General features: G+C 39.7%; 1 protein-coding gene across 2 annotated transcripts in view; it reads right to left on the reverse strand.

The window, feature by feature from the left end:
- Nucleotides 1-26,292, reverse strand: part of LOC124615396 — a 244,114-nt gene that overhangs the window by 197,157 nt on the left and 20,665 nt on the right. For both annotated transcript variants that reach the window (XM_047143227.1, XM_047143226.1), the window contains exon 2: nt 2,222-2,407. In XM_047143227.1, coding sequence (XP_046999183.1) covers nt 2,222-2,351 — 130 coding nt within the window. In that variant the 5' untranslated portion in view covers nt 2,352-2,407. The remainder of the gene's footprint in view (nt 1-2,221; nt 2,408-26,292) is intronic.

A 26,292-nucleotide genomic window follows, 5' to 3' on the forward strand; every position in this document is an offset into this window, starting at 1 on the left:
ACTCACTGAGACAGGTTGCTTTCCGAAGAGAAGCGACTTGACGGGAACTAGATGTCTCAACTAAGAGAGTCCCACTGCTCAGTCGCTTCACAGATTTAAGTGTTCCTGCAATCCCCTCAAGACCCTTGTGGATGTAAAAGGGAGAAACCCTCTCAAAGCTACCCTCCTTCCATTTAATAATCAAAAACACATTCTGATTATCAGCATGTGCTCTGTTACGACAGTCTGATAAATCTCGATCAACACTAGGCGCTGGAGGACTCACAGCACGAAGTCGCTTCTTCGATGGGGTGTGTTTTCCTACCAGTGGCCCACCCAAGCCACTGGTAGGGGGAAATGTAGAGGTCGAAGGGTCCATTGCGGTCCCACGAGCAGCTAGGGAACTAAAGGTCCGCTCAGACAGAGCCCCGCGTGCCTGAGTAAGCCTTATACAACTGGGGTGCGGCAGGTGCCCCAGAGGTTGCCCACTTGCGACTGTTCCACCTCAACAGCCATGCATCTCATAGGCGCGGAGCACACCAGAAGATTGAGGGGTTTGCATAGAGGTTGGCCGTCCTCGCAATCCAGGCGGTCAAGCCAAGATTACCATTCCCCGCAGCACACAACATTCCACCGCCGAGCCATACGGTGGTCGCTGAAGCATGTCCGGGGGTTACGGTGACAGGAGACTGGCGGCGCCGACCAGTCCCCAGCTCAGGACCCCGGGGTCACCAAGGCCGTACTCAGCAAATGAATGCTGAGCCCCTGGGGGCTACATGCTCTTGTGAAATTCCAATTCTGTTAACAATTTCCCATGGTGTAATATCCCAGTCCACTTCCGTTAGTTTGTCAACTCTTCTCTTGTGAAATGCTTTAGTTACTGACAAGTATCATCCAACTGTTTGTCACACAATTTGACTGATTCAGATCTCCCAATTTTACATCTGTAACGATATCATGAAAAGGATAGTTGCTACTCACCATATAGCGCAGATGCTGAATCGCAGATAGGCACAATATAAAGACTGTCACAAAATAAGCTTTCGGCCAACGAGGCCATTGTCAAAAATAGAAATAGATGCCAGGCTTCACTGCCAGAGATTGCAGTTATGTGTGTGCGTGTGTGTGTGTGTGTGTGTGTGTGTGTGTGTATGTGTGTGTGTGTGTCAGTCGTGTATTTTTGACAAAGGCCTCGTGTGCGGAAAGCTTATTTTGTGACAGTCTTTTTGTTGTGCCTATCTGCAACTCAGCATCTCCTCTATATGGTGAGTAGCAACTATCCTTTTCATATTATTGTTACATTCTGTCCCGGATTTTCCTTTGTTTAATTTTACATCTGTTTACCTTATGCTGATCAGTACTAACATCAATCTAACATTTACCTTAAATTACTTCTATTCTTCAATAAAGTTTAATAGGAGTAACACTTTCTGCACTACGAACCAAATAGCAGAATGTAGTATCAGTTGCACTGACAATTTCAACCACTGTACCTATGCAACTAATAACTCCAATAACTTCTAACTAAATGAGATTGTAGCAGAGATTCCACACAACGTGGTGAAATGAGTTGTGCCAGGGCTGCCCCCTGTTGAGGAGTGCAGCATGTGGAGGCATTAGGTCCCACTTATTACTCTATCATCACATATATAGAAAACACTATTGTGAATGGTCAAACTGGAATTTGTATGTAAATATGAGTGTAATAATATAGCCTACACCACCCACTAAATCTGTAGGTGCCTTTGCCAACACCAAATGTAATAATTGGAAAATATGGGTGCTTACAGATGAGAAATGTTCTATTTCAGAGCAACTGTTTTGATTCTGGCCCATGCACTGTGCCTCATTGAAACCTAGAATTTATGTAACTGTCACAGTATGTTCTGCAAACTACAGAAAATGTTCAAATGTGTGTGGAATCTTATGGGACTTAACTGCTAACGTCATCAGTCCCTAAGCTTACACACTACTTAACCTAAATTATCCTAAGGAGACACACACACACACACACACACACACACACACACACACACGCTCGAGGGAGGACTCGAACCTCTGCTGGGACTAGCTGCACAGTCCATGACTGCAGCACCTTAGACCGCTCGGCTAATCCTGCATGGTGATTCCTCTGAAGATATACACCAACAATTCTACCATTCATCAACACCATTCAAGTATCACATCAAGCAATAAAATATTTAAATCTGTACAGGCAGAATTTAATGATAACAGTACTCACAGCTTATGAAAACACTATTCTGTATCATTTCATTAAATCTCTTCTCCCTTAGCCGATGGCGTTTGTCTTGCAGATGCTTTGTAAACTCCTTTGCAGGCACTAATATATTACAGCATTCACATTTCTCCATCTTCCCTTCCACCTTATTTGCAACTGAGGTTCACAGGGCAGCACCAGTGAAGTGACCTGAGGATTGACATAGTTCAGTTATTGTAAGCAAATAATGTAGTATTATGTTAACTGTTTCTCTGTAAGCAAACAAAACAGTAGACCACAGCCTAATATAAAAATAAAACAGAAGGAGAATTTCTCATTGTATCATTTGGCAGATGTGGCAGAAACCGATATACAGTATCACTTATTTAAAATCAGTGCACACAGTTATAAAAAGTTTTCTGCAACAGCTACCATACATGTTACCTAACGTAAACATTGTGCACTATTAAGTACGACAGCATAGTTTCAGCAGGTACAGCAATTACCACCACTATCTGCAACATTCTTTATGTATAATGGATGATCAAAAAGTTTCGATTTGAAGACCATACAGTCCAGAATCAGTATTCCAAGCACGCAAAATCACTGTGAGAACTGAGGCAATCATCTTTCTGACACACCAGGTTGAAGATATCCGTTTGGTAAAACATGTGTCCTGCAGCATGAAGAAATCCATAAATGCATGCCGCATACCTCATCAAACAGGAATCACCAACCCTTCAAGGTCTATTTAAAGGAACTGAAGGCATAATAATTGCATGAGGAGAGATTAGAATTATAGGGCAGGTGCTCAAGTGTATCCTACTTGAGTTGATGTAACCTCTGCTGGCTTTTCAGACTGACCTGCGTCTTGTGTCGACTTGCACCTAGCATGTAATTTATCATACCTTTCCATGCTGGTGGATTTCAATAGACATGTTGACCCATACATATTCTTCATTCTCCAATGGATGTCTACTGATGTTGGTCCTTCAGTAGCCGAGAAAATAATTAAGGCACGTTGGTCCTGTTCTGATGCATTAGGTAATGACGTCTCCACAGTCCAAGTTTCCACATTTACTGCATGCACATCGGAAAAGACACGAACATCACCTTAATCCCTTGCTTACATGTCAGTGCTTACATACCTGGATTGGAGTCACCCTATGTTGCATACACACTGCAGAATACTCTAAAATGGATCTGTTTGATCGCCACTTACAAATAAAAATTATATTCTCATGCCTGTAAAATAACGTGCAAAACTTCAGAAACAAATGACACAAAACATAGAAAACAATTCAGACCTGGTGTTCTAAGATGTTAAGGTAAGATATGTGACTTATTATGAACGAATACGCAGATCTTTCAGTCATCCCAGTTGTCTCAAGATCAGAGAATTGAAAGGGTGAGTGTTTATGAGCTGATTTAATTGCTGATTTTTTAAATAAAACTGTCAGCTGAAAAACTCCATACACAGTTACTGCAGAAATTTTTTTATTTTTTTCTTAAAATTGCAATTATGATTTCCACCAAGAAATCTCAAAACAGGCACAAGAATACAGCACACTTTGCAATGTGCAATGACTGATTCTTCTTTCATATTTTCAGATAAACACTCCACATTCATAGAAAAGACTCACTACGCATTTCTAATCCGGTGCTTGAGACAAGGAATTGTTTTCATGGATGTACTATAAGTTCACAGAACTCATGCCTTACAGTATCAGCAATGGACCCGCAGTGTTCATTCTTTTTCACGAGCATTGAGATATCCATTATGGATGTGGAACATTACAACTGTGATAAATAAAGGTTTTCATAAATGACTGCAGCCAGCTGTCTTTCATAATGGTAGAATTTTTATTTTCCCAGTATACCAGTTTCAAGAAGCCTAGTGAGTCTGGTACAATTCTCAGTAGTAGTTCACAGCATTACAGGGGTTGTCGTGTAGCTGTGGCAAGACAGAAAAGTGCTGAAACAAGGAAGTACTGAATGTGGTGAGGTATCTGATGTTATTAACATCACCAAATGATAAGATCAAGTTGATGGGATTACCTACAGTTGTCTGATTGCACAGGTTTGCTCTTCGTGCACTAATTATGTTAAAAGATCTTATGATTTTGTGATGTAAATAATTCCAGATGCCTCATTACATTTCATGTTCACATTTTTCTATGTTTTTCTGTCTTGCCACAACTACACAAAGACCTTTCTTTATCCAACAGCTTTGGTTCAAATCAGAATCAGTTTCAATAAGGCTGGGATCAAGTCTACTTGGAGCTTTTGCTAAAAGATCAGCCAATGGAGTCTGAAAGAATATTTTGAAGATAGATCTCTCAATGAATGCCTTACACTATTATTGAAATAAAAGAAATTCTGCTGTCTCCAGGTTTTTAAACACCTTTAGCCTCTAACAAGAATAAAATCTAGAGAGTAAATTATTTTTTTATGGGCAGGAGCTATCTTATCAAAGCAGCATTTTTCAAAATCTTGACTTAATAAATTTTTCCATTACATCTGACAAAATAGAAGTCTGACACTGATTCAAATTCTTGAAGGATGGTCCACAACAGACACCAACTAAATAAAATGTGAGTTTGCGCAATACACTGTCCTATTCTGACTACTTTTCCATTCTTGTACTTAAAGATTCAAGTTTGTCCTCCTCCGTTCCATCAACAAAATCCTCCACTGCTCCTTGCTCAAATATTTCAATTTACAACAATCTATCACAATAAATCTCCATAGGAAAAATATCAAAGTTGTAATATTCATAATAGAGAGGTCTCTGTACAGGTATGCATTTAAATATATTGCAGGAGGCAATCAATAGAGACTGTATTTGAAAACTTGCACTATGATTTTTTTTTAAATTTATCCTGTTACAGAGATAGTAAATAATTTCTAAAAATTACATTTTTCAATGTACAGATGGAAAATTTAATGGCTATATTACGTAGATACAAAAATATAGAAATCCAAACAATAGTTTATTTGCAGGTTTTGTCACCATTTACATTAGTCATAAGTTCTTGCCTCCCCTGCCATCATTGGAAAGTCCACTGCTAGTGTCATCTGTTACAGTTCCGTGCTGTTCCCACAAGTATGTACCAGTTTTCATGTTCTGAATTGCTAACCTTATAATGTAATATTAATCTGTTTTTATAACAACAATGGGCCATGTATCAAAAAGCACTTTCATTGCACTATGGTTATTGTTTGTTAAAAGCATGGCACTACAACAAAACTGGCAAAGTACTAGAAAAAACTGAATATTCTATGTCAATAAAACAAAATCTACGAAAATTTATCCGTCCGTCCTAAAAAATAATTAAAAATCAGCCATGAATTTTTTTGTGAATGAGGAAACTGAATCTACAACGCAAAGTCTGGTGCATGCCTTACACTTGGAAAATTGACCTGGCAATCTGAGATACCCATGGGGTATGCACCTAAGGCATCTAAAGTGAGTGAGGCATGATGGGAGAGACTGTACCCAAGCAACATACACTATATCAACTCAGTGAAATTCCACTTTCTCTTACAAAACAACCCCACAACCACTTTTCCTTCGAAACAGGATCTCACAGTATGATATGTATAAAATAGCTCAATCCATCTGGTTCCATCAATGAACAGTTGAAATCGCCTTTGATTCTTTCAGAAGTCCGCAAATATTAAAGAATTCCTTGGGACTTCCCCAAGTTTTCCACGTAAAATTAATTTTCCTACGAATTCTGGATTCTCCAGACAGTCTGTCACATTTGCGAAACATATTCTACGTTTAATTGGAGAGTTCCTGACAAAAAGAAAAGTCTCAAAGAGTGGAAATTAAGAACATATGTAGCTACGAATAGTCAATGTAGTTGCATCCTGTCATGAAAGGCTGCATACAGGGAAAAAATAGCAAATGGAAACACAAAAGAAATATATGCTAATGCACATCATAGATATCCAAGTGAGGAGTCATCTAGTTGCGAGTAAAGTAATGATGAGTGAAACGAAGCATTCCAAAATCACCAAGGGTACATACTACATAAGTTCCTGAACACAGAGTGTGCGACTTCCTACCTACAAACAAAGAAGTTGTTTCTTATGTATCTGAATTAAAAGTACACAGTGATATTATCCACATTTAAATATTAACACGACTATACAGTAGTGGAAATCAATATAAAGACATGATTATTTGCAGGAAAATTAACATCTTCAGTTGGAACAGTTGTGCACAATGTATACACAATAGTATGAAATGCAATATACTGACAAATGCAGTCACATGGTATTGCATTTCACATCATTAATACAGTATATAACAAGACATCAACTATTCAAGTGGTAGAGAGGGGAACTCGATATAACAGCAGGTGGCTCTGTGCAGTGATAGTGTGTGCATCAATGCCTTTACTACAGACAGGAAACAGACATCATTAGTGACAGTGGATGTTGCATAGGGACTCTCTCATTGTCAAACTGCCAACAGGATGAACTGTTCAACTACAGTGATTGATAATTTCGTTACACAGGGTGCATGATGTGGACAGAATGAAAAATATGGGTGAAGAAGAAAATTATATAAGGCACAGAAAGAGTTACTTTTACATAATATTGCAATCTAAATCAAACTACTTCTCATCACTGAAGAGCACTTTATTCCATTCAGAAGTCCATGACAAACGTTTTTCAGAAAACTTCAATGGAGGCTGCTCCTAGTGCTTGAATCCACTTATGGCGCTCAATGTACGTGGCACAGGTAGCCTCTGCACTGCTTGAAGCTAGTCCCATACATGGATTTCAAAATTTGCTTCTTCTGAACATATTTGTCAGCCATAGCTGCAATTCCATTGACCAAATCCTTAGGTTCCCCATCTAAATATCCATGGAGAAATGTGTGCTTATTCATAGGTGAGACCACTATATTTTCAGCTATGTAGGCTGTGAACTGCTCCCAGAATCGTATCCATAACTGATGGATTTCAAAACTATTGGCATGATCTAATAACACAACAGCAGGTAAGAATGAGGAGAAATTTTGATGGTGGAATTCTTAGATTTTGGCAGCCTTCTGCATTAAAGGTAAATCACACACTATTTGGCAGAACACTGGAATGAACTCTAACATGTACACTGAGATACTAGAGACAGAACTGATTAGAATGTATGAAGACCTTGGGGATGAAAGTCTAATGTTTCAACAAGATAACGCATCTGTGTATGGTTCTGCTAGAACTACAATGTGGTTTGAAGATAAAGATGTTGGTGTCTTGCTCTGGACTGCACATAGCCCAGACTTGAGACCCACGGAAAACCTTTGTGGAACACTTGCAAGGTGTGTTTATCACAATGGAATGCAACTTGAGACAGTATGTGAGCTGAAATTAGTGATACAAGAACAATGGGATTCTTACACGAGAGTGCTTGCCCCAAACTACTACTTGTATTCTCAGAGGAAATTTGCAGGAACAGGCTTATCCATGCAAGAAGGGAAAAGATACAAGAAGGGAATCTCACACAACTCATGGAGTTTCTCAATAAAGAAGTGGAGGGAGCCCTCACCACACACAAAATAAATTGAGAGTGTTCCACAAGAGCATTATGTACTCACAGCACCTGCTTGTCATGTGAAAGTTAAAATGAAGGCCAACAAGCTAATGAAATAACACAATTAAGACCCTTTTTGTGTGTATTGTAAAGAAAGGGAGCACTATGACCAAGACTGCCAAAAGGTTGCAAGCTTAGAGGACACAATATATTCCCTAAAGAAAATGAACTACTGCTTCTTATGCCTTAAAAGGGGCCACAATAAAAATCAGGGCTTTAAATGGGGAAAGGCATTCTGTGTGAAGTTCATGGGTGAGCACCATATTTCAATCTGCAATAGCCACTTCATGATAGTAAACAAGACTGAAATGATAACTTCCAATTTCATATACTTACAAACTGCTCGTGTCAGTATCAGATGACCAGTCAGTAGGAGTAAAATTACACTTGCCATCTTAGACCCAAGAAGTCAGTCAAATTTTATACATAATTCACTGACACAACTTCTCCAACTCAATGCCACACATACCACAACTCTGAAGATAACAACATCTTGCACTTCAACTCTCTCAAGGAGAAAGATTCATTTTGATATGATGGAATACTCCATCAACGACCAAGTAGCAGTTACAATTTTCGAAAGCAGCAATACATTCTCACATCAGCAGACAGTACCACATGATGCAGGAGATATGGCCTTGATGGAGGGTACACAGCTGTCAAATCTGAGAGAAGACACTGATGACCTAACTTATTGAAGTCCTGACTGGAGCAGGTTATTACTGGAAAATTGTGACATTGGAACAACAATTTCAAGTGTGACCCTGGAACAACCATTTAAAGGATCACCTTCATTGGTTCTCTTTTCCAGAATCTTTGGTTACACCCAGAATCTTTGGTTACATTCTTAGTGATGGCTGAAGAGATGTATGCCTGACTCGAAAGGAGAATATACTTCTCTCTGGCAGCCACACAAATGCTGAACCATATCTTTGCTCCTTACAAAATAAGTTGTGAAGGAATGAAGAAATGAAGCTCATTTATCACGAGGCCACATGAAATTACATTAAGAGGGAACAGGTAGAATTTCACGTGAGGACTACACAGTTTCACGGGTATTCTATCTGCCATACCACACAGTGAAGAACTGCAGTGTGTTCAATGCCACACATGATCCAGGCTCTCCATCTTTGAATGATGCCCTCAAACCAGGTCCAGATTTACTGCCAGACATACTTTCAACCTTGTTACAATTCTGAGCTAGTCTGTGATGTGGGCCAAGACTTCTTACAGTTGATCTTGAATGAATATGGCAACAGCTCTCAGTATGTTCTTTTGGTTTTGCATTAAGCAAACTGAGAACGGCACTTACACCACCACAGATGATGTGATAACACATTGCTTTAAATGTTTAACATCTGGACTTGCCCCACATTTTGTTAGCTGCTATAAGGGAGCTACCAGCACTAAACAGCGACAAATATCCCCAAGTGACAGCACTCACTGACAATTCTATAATCATGAACGATTTTGTAGTTAGTGTGAGTGGCAGTAAGGATTCTGCAACTGTTTCCCAGGAACTGATGGTACTCTTCCTGCAAGTAGTCTTCACTTTTCAAATGGGCACCTAATCCGAAAGAACTGAAGGCTATATGCCATGCCAAAGGTCTTGGAGCCAAGCACAACACAAGTCTTGGGAATCAACTGGAATACAGAAGATGACTCCATATCCACTGACTATCAAAGGATAGTGGAAGGCCTGACTGGCAAACTGGTAACCAAGAGAAACTTTCTTTGACCAGCTGCTCAGTTTCACGACCCTCTTTGTGCTGTTCACACCCACTGGGATTGTTGTTAACGGTCTCAAATAGGAGGAAGTTTTGCCCACAGCTCTTGTATGTACTTGGCACTCTGAGTCTCAAAGCTTCATCACGTACCATTCCACACTCCCAGATTTGTAGGTATGACAGACTCAAGTGACTCTGTAGAAGTGCATGTGTTTTTCAATGCATCTGAAAGAACCTATGGTGCTGTTCCATACAGGGTGCTCAAAAAAAAAAAAAAAAAAAAACATTGTTGAATACTTTGAGAGGTGGTAGTACTCATTGGTACAAGAAATATAAGTCCAATAAACGTGGTTCCAACAACGCGTACCTTCCAAGATAAACACATATTCATAGGAAGGGCTGCACGACACTTGGTTGCGGATATTAGCACAGTTGATGCATTGGCTCTCTGTCAAATGCGTTGGCATGTTACTATGAAGTCTTACTCACAGTTCTCTACATACCATTACGTGGTTTGTAGTCAGTTGTGTGGTTCGAGTTGTGTTGTAGGCTACGCTAATTTTTGTCATGCTTTTGCACCTTAATGTACACTACTGTCAACCTCAGGTAAGTATCACATTGTTTTAACTTCTTCCGAACACATATTCACTTATGTGTTTAGTGTTATTGTGTTGCTTGTACATACAAATGGTGTATGTACATCATTTACAGGTTCTCTTGTCCACCACTTCTTAGCAATGGAAGCCTACTACTTGACAAGTGAAATGGCAGCTATGATATTCTGTTATGATTTAGCAAATGGACATAGCCTGCAGACCCGTACCCTCTATGTTGAAAAATACCCAAAACGCAGAGTGCCCTCTGATAAGCTGTTCAGTAGGCTTTTCCAGAATCTGAGGGATGCAAGTACTTGCAACTCGGAGGACTGGCAGTAGAAGGCCCCGCACAGTCCGCATGCCTGATATAGAGGAGTGTGTGCTACATTTGGTGGAAGAAACCCCTGTGACCAGTGTGCGACAATTAGCAGCAGCGAAAGGCATGTCTCACTCTTTTATCTGGGTACTTCATGAATAACTGCTGTACCCATATAATCTACAACGCGTTCAGGCCCTAAGGCCACATGATCATCATGGCAGATGGTGGTTCTGTCAAGTGCTGTTGCAGAAGTGTGCCACAGATTCACTGTTCACATCCAACATTTTATTTACCGATGAGCCGGGGTTCATAAGAGATGGAGCTGTGAATTTCCATAACCAGCATGAACGAACAGATGTAAATCCCCAGGCAAATCATGAAAGAGGGCATCAACACCGATTCTCAACTTAAGGGCAAGAATATCTGGTGATAGATTAATAGGGTCATACGTGCCATCACTGGGGCACATTATTTAGAATTTCTCATGATCGTATTGCCTTCCTTGCTGGATGCTTGCCACTGCATCAACAAATACAAATGTGGTTCACGCATGCGTCAGCACACTTTTGTCGCAATGTGTGTGAACATCTGACACAGACATTTCATGACCACTGGAATGGTTGGGCAGGAGGGGGAACGCACCTTGGCCTCCTCGTTCCCCAGATCTCCAATCAACAAAGTGCAGACACAACAGGGTTGCATCTTCAATGCGTGCCAACTGGTACAACAACCGAGTGCATTTTAAAGGCTGTGTCATTCCTTACGCCGGACGGCAGAGGGGTAAATTGTCGTGATTGACACCACGTTGAACACCTCCTATAAACATGTGTTTCTCACGGAAAGTATCCATTTCCAAGCCAAGTTTATTGGACTTATCTCTGAAAGTATGCATATCCAGACCATGTTTACTGAATTACTACTTCTTGTTTCAATGAGTACTACCACCTCTCAAAGTATTCTGACACTTTTTTTTAACACCCTGTATGTACAGACAACTACTGAAGTCTGTTACAGAGCACATATTGTTTGTAGCAACACCACAGTTTGGCACGAATCAAGAAAGTTAACCTTACCTATACTTTGTTCATCATAAGAATAAACCTGATGTAAACATTACACCATGTATTCTTCTTCATTTGCTTGAATCTTATTGTGTTTCGTTTCATGTGGAGCAGAAGGCAATCTGTGTCCAGTACAGTCATAAGGATACGTTTTATGCTGTGTTACACGAGAATGAATGATAATGCGGGACAACAGCTTTACCGGCGCATTTAACCTGGACAGCACTGGCCAGCCAGCTGGTACAAGTAAATTGCAATGATGTCGGCAATAGCAGTTCACACGTAAAAAGAGATGAGCAGAGAAACAACATAGCTTCGAATGGCATTTAATTTTTAAAGAGAATGAAATAACATTTGGCAAAGCTCCAGCACTACCGCACACATCTTAGGTGGCTAGATGGAAAGCAAAAATGTTCTCCTTTTCACTTAACGTAGTATTCTAATTACATACAAGTGGCCGGCCGCGGTGGTCTAGTGGTTCTAGGCGAGCAGTCCAGAACCGCGGGGCTGCTACGGTCGCAGGTTCGAATCCTGCCTCGGGCATGGATGTGTGTGATGTCCTTAGGTTAGTTAGGTTTAAGTAGTTCCAAGTTCTAGGGGACTGATGACCACAGAAGTTAAGTCCCATAGTGCTCAGAGCCATTTGAGCCATTTTTTTGAACATACAAGTGTGATGAAAATTCCTAACTTAAAATACAAAGAATTTTTCTGAGTGAGCTATGTGTGACGTAAAAGCATACTGCAGGGAGTGGTATTACTTACAGTCAGTCGTCTGGTAAACTCTTAGCTCCTTCCTTATCCGAATCCGAGAAAATACATTTCAGTTCTGGACCCATAATCAGCTACGTTGATGAGTCGATCAACAGCAGAATCGACGCAGCCATCCAAGGGCCGCATTTTCTTCTCTTCTAATATGACGTGCCGTTCTATATACCGCCAGCATTCGGCAGTGTCATGTGAGAAAGCTGCATGCATTAGGTCCAGTACATCTGGAAACAGTCTTTGTTATTTCTAGCAACAAATCCTGTAACTTGGCTCCACATCAGTTCTGTTGGGTTCATATTGTAATGGTACAGTGGCAAACGTAAAATTTGGTATGGTGTGCTCGATGCTGAGAAAATAATGGTTTTTCATGTTTCTACGACACTTACGACTCTGGTTCATGTGGGGCTACCTCTGTGGTATAAAACAATGATTTTTCATTTTTGCCCTGAAAAATTAAATTTTTATGTTTTCTTAACAGCCCATACTAACAATCTTTCATAAAAGTATCGATAATTAAGAATTTATGTTTGAAATGAAAAGAGGAATATCGTGTGCAATATGTAATTAGAAGCAAGAGGACGTGCATTATTAACAAAAAATGATGATGAATTTTACAAATACGAGATGTAGGTATTTCAAATTGAACGAAAAAATAATAATAATAATAACCAGAGAGAGACATGATCAATTAACTGTACCTCCGCTCAATCTACTGTGCTACCAATTCCGCTAAACATCGAGTGCATATTTTGAACTCAACTGTATCAAATACAGTTTCTTGGAAAACCTCAAACACGAAATTATGATAAACATTACAAACAAGCTATTTCTCGGCAGTTTTTAATCATGTTCCACAAGTGTGTTTCACTACGGGCCGGGAAGCAGCCTCAGCCATTTGCTTACTGCCTATTAACATCGCAATCAATCAGAAAACAACAGTAGAGAGACCGTGACTGTAAACGATTTTTGAAATAAAAACTACATAGCTAAATTGTGATTACAAAAACTGTTGATGGCTGTTAATACATTAGAATATCTTAAAGCATCATTTAACCCATTAGTGTTCATCATTATTAAGTTCGGCTTTCCTGCTTAAAAATTGCTGTAGGTTATCGTTTTGTAACACGTTTACATGAAAAACATAATTTCAGTTTAATTTTCACTTACACAGTTATGAACACTGATAGCAACTTAAGTTGCCAATGGGCATTTATGGTAACAAATGATACACATTTCCAGATTTATTAAAATTTTTATTTCTCGAACAGTTTTTATTACACATTCTTACTTTATTTAAAAAATATTTAAATAGTCAAAACATTTGAAAAATTCTCATCTGAATCTTAGCTTAGAGATATTCCAAAATTTATGAAACACCTCAAAACAATCTGGATGACTGGTGCCTTCACTTCACACATATACACACAGTTCGATTCTTGCATACCTGGCATCTACGGTACTTACATTGTCCTTTGACAGTGAGATGATCTTTTCTGTCCTGCCTTATATCATCTAAAGAAAGAAATAGTGATGATGGAAGCACGAGTTTTCATATTTTGAAGAACAATTTGCCTTTGAAATTGAAGATACAGCAGATCATTTCCCAACTGTCGATATAACAACGGTCCCTCTACGCACGTCACTACTACAACAGAGACCACCACCATTTTTAATTCTCATTTTTATTCCGTATACAGCCTTGAATTGATCATTCAGATTAACCTCTCCCATATGCAGATTATATTGTTTCGCAGCATCAGCTGTCTTTCTCGTTACTCTCTTTCTCTCCATCTGACTAAACCTTTCCACACTTCGTAAAGGTTCTACATAATCACAGTTGGAAAGAACTGTCACTACTGCACTGTCATTCCGTTTCACTGCTGTCACCTGGCCGTTAGATACTGAAACACATTTCCCTCTTTTTACTCAAGTACTCATATATTGTCTTTAATTAAGATTTTTCATCGAAGTGGTTTCTAACACGCATACTCACTGAAGAGGTTTAAAATTCGTAAGCAACAACAATGGACTGAATACTGATACTTCAAATTTTAAACAACAAAGAAAAAGCCCATAACTGCTTCCAACAGTTAAATTGTGTACAGTTTATCATTGGCAATTTTAGTTGCGGCTGGGCATTAGCGGGTTAATGTAGCTTAGTAATTAGATATCTAATGCATAAGAAGGACATATACTACGGTTTCTGGCCAATCATCGTGTTTGTGTTTGTAGGTTTATTCTAATGATGAACAGAGTATAGACTGGAATTGCTTGTCGCATTGATTGGCTCACGACTCTTTCGTATCAATAGTGATTTGGACTCCACTAGCAATGGTGTAGACACGTCAGAGCCAATGTATTTTACGGACTAAAAGACACTACAGATTATAAGAAGTGCCTTAATTTTTAAGCAATTAAAAAATCTTTATTGACTGCCAAGCCAGACTAAAAAAATTCTTAGTTTATAAAACCAAACCGACCTTTAATATCCCTGAAAATTGTCGCTGAATTTTATTCTTCCTCTTGGTCATCATCGTTGTCCACTTCATATATAAGATGGTCTTCATTACCATCGAGAGCATTACTTACGCCGCACTTCTTGAAAGATTTAACAACAATGTCTTCTCTCACTCTAGACCACGACTGTTTTATCCACTGGCACACTTGTTTGTAGGTCAATTTAAACCCTTAATTCACGAGGTGTGGTCTCTCAGGCTGCGTGAAAATTTTTGAACTCGCTCTCCAAGGCCAATTGTTGTGGAATGCTTTTATACTCCCCCTACCCTCCTTAAATTGCCAAGCCTACGATGTTTTGCTGTCAGTTGCATTATGCCTTCTGTGTTTATTGCTGACACATGTTACTGATACGTGTTGGAGTCTCCTAGACCACACCTCATGAACTGTGTACCTGTTTTCCTTAGTACAGTACCCTATAGCTCAAAATGTGTCCACACGAATTTGTCAGTTTTAACTTTCCCGAGTTTGATGAAATTGTTAGTCGGTGTATGGAAGAAGGTGTCAGTGATATAGATCAAGAAATAAACGAAAAAGACTAATATTTTACATTAGCCAGTGATCACAGTTCTGATAGTGAACAAGAGTATCATTCAGATGAAGAACTTCAGGAAAGTTGTCATGGGGATTTATCTGTTTCTTCAATGAAATACCTAAAGTGTCTGTTACAATTGAATATGTTCTGAATGGTGATAACAAGTTTCCAGAAATCCATGTGAATGTGACAAGAGTTTCTTTTTGTAGCTATCGGGTGGAATCTTTATGCGCAAATTTAAACCCTGGAATTTAGTTCTATATGGAAATTTATTTGCTACAGAGATTGTATAATTTTTCTTAATGTAAAATTCAGTACTCTAACAGCCCATTTATGTATACTATTTCAAATAACCACACAAAATTATGTGCTTTTATGTGATAAATAGTAAAACGCTGCAGGCTTTGTTTAGTGCAATAAAATAAACTAGAAGCATTTAAACAACACTTAATTGTGAAAATAAATGTTACATAGCATAAATTAACAATTTCATATGATTTTTGCCTTAAATCTCGGTTTAAACATAGGGGTCCCAGAGACCCCACCTCGTGGTATGTGTTACAGAAGAGTCACCTCACGAGTTAAAGTTTAAAGCTCCCTTCGGCATGAATTTATGTTAGGTTTCATCAATCATTCATTTGTTCCATTCCTCTCTCACAATACACTTTAAATGGTTCATTTATCGATATATCAAGAGGCTGCGACAGTGAAGTTAAGTCCTCCCACAATAAAAACAAGCTCTGTATTTCCCTGTCCCAATTTCTCTTTCACAAACTTCTTCAAATTCCTACTAAACTGATCTAGCACAAGAAGACAACTCTTCTTCAATAAAACACCGTTCCTTCTCTCCCACACTATGCTAATCCATAATTTCATACCAGCCTCATCCACCCAATCCTTGTCATGTACATGAACACCACCACCTGGCAGTATTTCAGGTTTTGGCATTGCTTTGCGCTTGAAAACGATCATTGGATTAAGTTTAGTACTGTCAGCACAACATGAAATGACAATAGTTTTGTCGATTTCTTCATGTCCACTTGTCTTTATGGTTGCAGTTTAGCACTTTTCGTGGCAGCATTTCTGTTACTTGGCACATAAAATACCAGAGGAGTTTCGTCCATATTCAGTATTTGGCTTAGTCCCACACTTTTTTTTTCCATTGTTGAATAATAAGGTGATGGAATAAAACATTTATTCTTCATATTCTTGCGGTATTTTCTGTAATATTTTGGTTTTGGCTCACACGCTTAAGTCCATTACGCTTCTTAAACCTGTAGCACCAACCAACTCCACCCTTAAAGTCTGGTAAGCTCCACCGTAGCGCTAGCTTACGAAAGTGTATTTGAATGATTTTATTGTTAATTCCAATGCCATTTTGATGGTGTCCTTGAATCTACTTTAATATGTCATCTTCTAGTTTTGGCCATTTTGCACTCTCTCATCTATTTACACATTTACTCTTTCCCATTTTTTCCAGTTCTTTACTAGCCTGCCAATCATGAAAGTTTTTTTTTCTGTTAATGGAGGGCCAAAATGACACTCAGCTGCTCTATTTCCAGGTTAATCTGCATATGCTACCACTTTCAACTTATTACCCACACCATAAGAATACCCTTTTTTTCCATTACGAAACTAGCTATTAACAAAAATATTGTACTGTTACTGATAGCACAAATCACCTCCATTTCAAGTTCACTGGCATCATAGATTGCAATGACACATCTTGGGCTGGACTGTTCCGGGTTTGCGACGGCAGGGTGGGAAGAAGGAAATGTTTGCAAGCCTGTGAATCCCTGCAACTCATGTTTGTTGCATCTGTTACTGTCAGTTGAATCCTGTGTTGCCAGACAGAGATAGGTTTTCCGCAGCATCAAACATATGGCCATTTTTAAAACTGGCTGTAATTTTAAATCAAATACTGGAAACTTTTAAATTAATTTCGAGCAGAAGACACACCTGAATTTTGAAGGCAATTTTTTGAAGATAAATGTGCATCTTAACAGTCTGTAAAATACGGTATTAAGGTTGCAAGCGGTGGCTGTGGACCGACATTGTATGAGGGGCCACCAATAACAAAGGAAACTCCCCATCGCACCCCCTCAGATTTAGTGGTAAAATGGCACAGTGAAAAGCCTGAAAAAAAAAAAAAAACTGAGCACAGATCAAGCACGAAAACAGGAAGGTGTAAAAAAAAAAAAAAAAAATAAATAAATAAATAAAAAAAATAAAATAAAATAAAATAAAATAGAAACCATTGAATGGTCCGAGCTTAGCAAGTGGGTCATTCCATGTCAAACGGACCAAATATTAAAACGTGTCCCCACTCCACCCTCTCCAAATCTAATGAAATATGAAATTTGATGTGAAGGTTCTATATGGTCTTTGATGGATATATACCAAATTTCAGTCCAATATCTTCAGTGGTTGAATTTTTAGGGTCTTTTAAAGAGAGGCTACTCATCTTCGCATCACGTACGAAGGTGCAAATGTGGCAAGTTTGCTAGGCTTTTTCTAAAGTTCTACAACACATTTGGACATTTGCTTTAACATACATAAACAACTTTTATGCTGAATCACACCATGGCAAAAATTAGGAATTTAGTCACACCTAAATGTAGATAGAAGCCTCTAAAGTGGCTAAAAAATTCATCGCATTATTCTGAGAGCCAAGGTTCGACTGACAACTGCTACTTTTCATATGAACCAATCTCACCAAAACTCCAGAGAGTTATTTCTACCTATGATTTCTATATGTGGATCAAATTTAATTAACATTGGATGCCTAGATGAGAAGATATGCATCTGCAAAGTAGCCAAAATTTTGTACGCTCAAATTTAAGATATTCTTGGGGGGCAATATTTCAACTGTGTCTTGTTCAATCCTTTTTTTCTTGCCTCAGCTGGAAAGAACATGCTTTAAGCTTTCAAATCTATATTATTTAATTTCTGGATCTTTCATATTGATGAGTAAGAATACTGTCAAATGTAGGGAAAAATGATTATCGATAAATACAAAAAATTAATAAAATTTGATGCTGTACGTCAAAAATGTATAATTGTAGTGTCTTTTAATAGGACAAGATTTGCCTGTGGTTTAGGGAATTTAACTATGCTCATAAAAAGTGTTTTTACATAATTTCACAGTACAGAATATGAATATAATAAAACTTCAGAAAATGCTCTTAAGACTATAAAATCTAGAAGATCATAATGGAACACTGTTGTTTTAGAATGTTTTAACCTTACAATGCACAGTGTTGCATATATGCATTGTCACACAGTTTCCATTGGCATTATAAAGCAGCAATAGTTTTTTAAACCTCTGTCCTCACATCAGTGGTGCAGAGCTGAATCACCACTTTCAATATTGCCAGTTTTTATAATATAATTGTATTGATGGAGTTTGCTGAGATTTATTTATTTGTTGTTCAAGATGCTGTGCGAGAATTTCATTGGGAGAATAGTCAGGCCACATTACATCCATTTGTTGTCTATTTTGGTGGCAAAGAAATGTCACAGCATCAGCATTTGTACGATCAGCAACTGTCTCCTCATGATGCCATCGCTGTTGATGCCTTTCAAATAAAGTTAATACGTATTTAAAGACAAAGACTGAAAACATTAAGAACATTTATTACTTTAGTGATGGTTCAGCTGCTCAGTACAAGAATTTCAAAAATTTCATCGATTTATGTCTGCACAAAAAGGATTTTGGCATCTCAGCTGAATGGAATTTTTTTGGAACAAGGCATGGTAAATCGCCTTGTGATGGCACTGGAGGAACAGTAAAAAGACTAGAAGCCCATGCTAGTCTGCAGAGTCCCTTAGGTAACCAAATATTGATTCCATATGAGTTGTTCAAATTCTGAGATGATAGTATTCCAAGCAAGAAGTTTTTTTATGTACCAAAAGAAGAGGTTGAAAAAATCAGCCTGATCAAGAAACAAGGTTGCCATGGGACATACAATATCTGGTACAAGAAAGTATCATCAATTTAAGCAAATTAATTGTAATCAGCTCAGAGTAAGCAGAGTTTCCTGATATGCTACAGCATTCACAATTCATGCCTTCAAAGCAGATGAAGAAATTCCAGCAATTTCAATTGCAAGTTTACAACCAGGACAATACGTTGCATGTAAGTATGTACAACAATTTCTGGTGGGTTGGAAACGTGTGTGAAGTTTGACATGAACAACAAGATGTTCTCATCAAGTTCATGCACCTACACAGTTCTGCTCATTTCCTTCACTGGCCAACTGCTAAAGACACCTGCTGGATTCCTGAACAACATATTTTCGTGATTTTAGAAGCACCACCAACATTATTATCAGGAAAATAGTATAGTTACCCACAATATGTCCCTAACAAAATTATAGAACTGTTTAACCAAAAATGGAACTGACTCTTTAGTATTTTTGTTTTGCAAATTTGTTGTTTTGTGTATTATATTTGTTTTTATGGTATGTGTTAAATCAATGTTTGGAACTGATTTATATACCGGAATACAAACAATTAATTCTGGGATTTCATAAGCAAAATATTTCACCTTTCTATCTTCTCAAAGAGCTAAAATAATTTTTGAAACGTATTCTTACTCATCAATATGCAAGGTTCAGAAGTTAAACAATATAGCCTTGAAATCTTAAAGCATGCTCTTTCCAGCTGTGGCAAGAAAAAATGGATTGAACAAGACACAGTTGAGATATTGCCCCCCAAAACACCAAAAAATTCGCACACAGAAAATTTTGGCTAACTTTGTACATGCATATCTTTTCATTTAGGCATCCAATGTTAATTAAATTTGATCTACATATAGAAATCACAAGTAAGAATAACTCTCTGAAGTTTTGGTGTGATTGGTTCATATAAAAAGTAGCCGTGGCCGGTCAAACCTTGGCTCTCAGATAGTGTGAGCAATTTTTCAGCCACTTTAGAGGCTTTTATCTATATTTAGGTGTGGATAAATCCCTAATTTTTGCCACGGTGTGATTCAGCATAAAAAATTGTCTATGTATATTAAAACAAATGACCAAAAGTTTTCTAGAACTTCTAAGAAAGCCGAGCAAACTTGGCACATTTGCACCTTCGTATGTGATGTGGAGATAAGTAGTCTCTCTTTAAAAGCCCCTAAAAATGTAACCTCTGAAGAAACTGGAATGAAATTTGGTACACCACCATCCAAGACCACACGGAACCTTTACACCAAATTTCATTAGATTTGGATATGGTCAAAGGGGGGCTTCCGGTCCCCTTGATGTGGAATGACCCAAGTGCAATATCGAGCAAAGTTGCCCGGATGCACGGCGTCGTGGTTAAGTGGTCACGGTGTTGGACTGAAAAGTGGACGAGCCGTGTTCAAAACTCACTCGTGCTACTTTTTTTCTTCACAACATTATGAACTGTCCGTTGGGTCATTGACATGTTTGTTGTCTTTCTGTTGTCTTGGCAGCTATCGCACTATACACAGGTTACAGAATATGAATAGTGTGGTAAGTATACGTTACCATCGCAAGTACATGTCGTGAATAGTGAGAGCAGGCGAGTTACCACAAAGACGTCTCAGAGAAATGAAAACAACAAACACACGAGGGTGAACTAGGTTACAACAAAGGAATTCAAAAGTCAAAAAGTCCCAAATGGAACACAACTTCAAAAATGTTAAAAACATATGTTTTGACATAGAACAGAGAAACTGTGTGATTGTGAAACTGCTGCATTTATTATTACTTTATGTCACAAAGTATTATGATTTCATCATTTCCTTGGGAGTGATCGCATTCACATTCATACGAATACCTAAATCACTCACTTACCACATGTACAAATTAGGTGCATCGGTAAGAGACTCCTATCATATGACACATGTACTGTCACTAATGCCATGTATGACACACCAGACGTGTTTTCCTGTGGAGGATTTGGCTAACTTGTCGCCTTGTCATCAAACATTTGTGGTTCCCATTCGAAAGCCACTTCCGTTTGGCTGATAACAGAGTAGTTGTGCAAAATCAAATGTCATTATAGATCCTTTCCTTACACTTAGCTGTTGCAAAGGAACATTACACCACAACATTATTTTGAATACAGCGAACATCGTTGGGGAGAAAAAAAAAAAAGGCGCACATTAACCACTACGCTGCTGATCTGTGAGCTTACTGTATATTGCACTTCTTGTCCTGGGATGTTTCATTGTATCTACACTCCTGGAAATGGAAAAAAGAACACATTGACACCGGTGTGTCAGACCCACCATACTTGCTCCGGACACTGCGAGAGGGCTGTACAAGCAATGATCACACGCACGGCACAGCGGACACACCAGGAACCGCGGTGTTGGCCGTCAAATGGCGCTAGCTGCGCAGCATTTGTGCACCGCCGCCGTCAGTGCCACCCAGTTTGCCGTGGCATACGGAGCTCCATCGCAGTCTTTAACACTGGTAGCATGCCGCGACAGCGTGGACGTGAACCGTATGTGCAGTTGACGGACTTTGAGCGAGGGCGTATAGTGGGCATGCGGGAGGCCGGGTGGACGTACCGCCGAATTGCTCAACACGTGGGGCGTGAGGTCTCCACAGTACATCGATGTTGTCGCCAGTGGTCGGCGGAAGGTGCACGTGCCCGTCGACCTGGGACCGGACCGCAGCGACGCACGGATGCACGCCAAGACCGTAGGATCCTACGCAGTGCCGTAGGGGACCGCACCGCCACTTCCCAGCAAATTAGGGACACTGTTGCTCCTGGGGTATCGGCGAGGACCATTCGCAACCGTCTCCATGAAGCTGGGCTACGGTCCCGCACACCGTTAGCCCGTCTTCCGCTCACGCCCCAACATCGTGCAGCCCGCCTCCAGTGGTGTCGCGACAGGCGTGAATGGAGGGACGAATGGAGACGTGTCGTCTTCAGCGATGAGAGTCGCTTCTGCCTTGGTGCCAATGATGGTCGTATGCGTGTTTGGCGCCGTGCAGGTGAGCGCCACAATCAGGACTGCATACGACCGAGGCACACAGGGCCAACAACCGGCATCATGGTGTGGGGAGCGATCTCCTACACTGGCCGTACACCACTGGTGATCGTCGAGGGGACACTGAATAGTGCACGGCACATCCAAACCGTCATCGAACCCATCATTCTACCATTCCTAGACCGGCAAGGGAACTTGCTGTTCCAACAGGACAATGCACGTCCGCATGTATCCCGTGCCACCCAACGTGCTCTAGAAGGTGTAAGTCAACTACCCTCGCCAGCAAGATCTCCGGATCTGTCCCCCATTGAGCATGTTTGGGACTGGATGAAGCGTCGTCTCACGCGGTCTGCACGTCCAGCACGAACGCTGGTCCAACTGAGGCGCCAGGTGGAAATGGCATGGCAAGCCGTTCCACAGGACTACATCCAGCATCTCTACGATCGTCTCCATGGGAGAATAGCAGCCTGCATTGCTGCGAAAGGTGGATATACACTGTTCTAGTGCCGACATTGTGCATGCTCTGTTGCCTGTGTCTATGTGCCTGTGGTTCTGTCAGTGTGATCATGTGATGTATCTGACCCCAGGAATGTGTCAATAAAGTTTCCCCTTCTTGGGACAATGAATTCACGGTGTTCTTATTTCAATTTCCAGGAGTGTATTTTGCCCTTTTTTTTCACAGTTCAGCGCCTCCTCCTGTTTCGGTGTCTGATCTGTGTTTAATTTTTGACGGGCTGTCCACTGGGCCCTCTTAAGACTTAATCTGAGAGAGGGGTGGGAGACTTAATCTGAGAGAGGGGTGGGGGGGTGAGATAGGGGGTTCCTCTTGTAAGATACACTATGTGATCAAAAGTATCCGGACACCCACAAAACAAATGTTTTTCATATTAGGTGCATTTTGCTGCCACCTACTGCCAGGTACTTTATATCAGCGACCTCAGCAGTCATTAGACATGGACTTCGAATGTGAGTCAGGTGACTGGGTGCCTCTTGTGTCATAAGTCTGTACGCAAGATTTCCACACTCCTAAACATCCCTATGTCCACTGTTTCCAATGTGATAGTGAAGTGGAAACATGAAAGGACATGTACAGTACAAAAGTGTACAGGCCGACCTCATATATTGACCGACAGAGACCGCCGTCAGTTGAAGAGGCTCGTAATGTACAATAGGCAGACATCTATCCAGACCATCACAGAGGAATTCCAAACTGCATCAAGATCCACTGCAAGTACTATGAGAGTTAGGCGGGAGGTGAGAAAATGGATTTCGTGGTCGAACAGCTGCTCACAAGCCATAAACAGCGTCGGTAAATGCCAAACGACGTCTCACTTGGTGTAAGGGACATTAACACTGAATGACTGAACAGTGAAAAAATGTTGTGCGGAGTTATAAATCACGGAACACAATGTGGCGATCCAATAGCAGGGTGTGGGTATGGCAAATGCCTGGTGAATGTCCATCTACCAGCGTGTGTAGTGCCAACAGTAAAATTCGGAGGCGGTGGTGTTATGGTGTGGTCATGTTTTTCATGGAGAGGGCTTGCAGCCCTTGTTGTTTTGCATGGCACTAGCACAGCACAGGCCTACACTGATGTTTCAAGCACCTTCTTGCTTCCCACTGTTGAAGAGCAATTCAGGGATGGCGATTGCATCTTTCAACACGATCGAGCACCTGTTCATAATTCACGGCCTGTAGTGGAGTGGTTACATGACAATAATATCCCTGTAATGGACTGGCCTGCATTGAGTCCTGACCTGAATCCTATAGAACACCTTTGGGATGCTTTGGAATGCCAACTTTGTGCCAGGCCTCATCGACTGACATCGATACTTCTCCTCAGTGCAGCACTCCATGAAGAATGGGCTACCATTCCCCAAGAAACCTTCCAGCACCTGATTGAATGTATGCTTGCAAGAGTGGAAGCTGTCATCAAGGCTAAGGGTAGGCCAACACGATATTGAATTCGAGTATTACCGATGGAGTGCACCACAAACTTGTAAGTCATTTTTAGCCATGTCCGGATACTTTTGATCACATAGTGTATGTCTGTCATGTGGCGTCACCTGTTTGCTGCTGAGCCTGTGGCGTAGAGATGGGAAAAACTGACCGCTTAAAACCTATACTGGTATTTTAATTCTGAATAACTGGTATTTTTAGTATTTATTTGGCCTCAGTAATAACTGGGGACAAAAACTGATATCTGAATTAGCCATAGCAGCATTGATAAAATTTGGTTTTTAAATAAATATTTTTTTAAAAACGAGTAATTTTTATTCATAAAATTCCCACTGCTTCAAAACATTGCGTTATAATAGTCAGCTTGGTTTGTTTCCGGTCTCAAGTGGTTACCGGTTTGGAACTGTTGTACTGCTGCTATTTTAACCCCTAGCTTCTCAGGTTATTTTTTTGTCACACACTGTCCCAAACACAGTCTGACAGACCGCTATGTTTAAATAGCCATAAAAACTGCATTCAGCTGTTTCACTGAAACAGTTCAGTTTCTTATGTAAAAGGTTACATTAATTACATATTCCATTAAATTTTAAAGTTTACTTTTACAAAAAAAGGCATTTAAACAAAAAAAGGCATTTAAACAAAAAAAGGCATTTAAACAAAAAAAGGCATTTAAACAAAAAGTTGCACAAAATAAACATAATATCACATGTTGCTACAAACACTCAAGTACCCTGCACTCTAAATTGAATTTTTTGCTATATTTTAATGTTTATTTTACATGTAATAATAAAAACAAAAACTATCATAAAACATTCAAAAATGTAATTTTTCAGGCTTTTAGTTTACTTCTCAGAGGTTTTCTTTGCACTCTCTGGGAACTTATGTAGAGGAATCAAACTAGACTGGCTTCTTGCAACAATGACAAATATAAGACGTCTTTCTCTTCTGTTTTGAGTCACAGGTAGAACATGTTCTGCATTTTCCAATCGTTCTACAACAACTTCTACTCTTGTTCTGCTACACTCAAAACACGGTGAATGGGTACACAAAGTTCACGGGCTATACGACAGTCCTTGACTTGCTTTTTATCTGTGGTATCACCAACGAGTTGCAACCTTCTTCATAAAATTAAAGCCGCTCGCCTGAGTATCGTTTTTGTAGAAATTCTATATGAAAAATGCATTCACCCAACTTATGCCTAACATGCGGAAAAATAATGCCACTGACCATCGTTGGAGGAGGCTTCGACGACCAGCCACATTTGCTTCAACTAAGCATATTCCTAGCAGAACCTTTAGCTAGAAATTCAGTCTCTACAGTTCTGTCTTCGTCACTTGTTTCACTCAAGGATTTCACAGACAGAAAAACAAATTCATCTTCACTTTTGCACTGTTTCTATTCTGAATTACGTTCACTTATGATTTCGTTGTCATTATGTAATCCAACATCACTTCCTAAACTGCCCTCAAACCATTTCAAAACAGTACCCTCAAACTCAGGGTCTGTAACATGAACAGCAGATGAAGACTTTGGCTACTGAATGTATAACGCAGAGTCCCAGGTGCAGTCTCAGAGATCGCACCTGAGACATTAAAGCATTAATAACAATGTCGACAGAAACGAGCAACAAACATGTATAACACACAAGAATACATAAGAATTCTTACAATGTTGCTTAGACAATAACGTAGTGTTACAATGTGGCATGCCATATTGGACGTTACGTGTGTACATGCTGTGTTAAAGACTTGCCACCATCTGTTCTTTATGGTAGTTTCTCACTGTCTTCGTCAGACACCAGTTGTACTACAGAATGGACCATCCCTTGTCCAGAAGTATTTTACGAATTGCGGTAACAATGAAGCACAATGCTCCATTTGTTTTAAAAGATTAAAAACGGGAAGAACCACAACAAAGCTGCAACATCATATGAGGAGAAAATTTATAAAACTTAACAATTCATTCCAATTTACTATAAAAATTAATAGCTGATCTGCTGCCTGTGTCTACATAACATGTCTTTATCTGCTTGTGGCCCTTGAAAACGGACA

The sequence above is a fragment of the Schistocerca americana genome, chromosome 5, assembly GCF_021461395.2.
Source record: "Schistocerca americana isolate TAMUIC-IGC-003095 chromosome 5, iqSchAmer2.1, whole genome shotgun sequence".
Classification (NCBI taxonomy): Eukaryota; Metazoa; Arthropoda; class Insecta; order Orthoptera; family Acrididae; genus Schistocerca; species Schistocerca americana.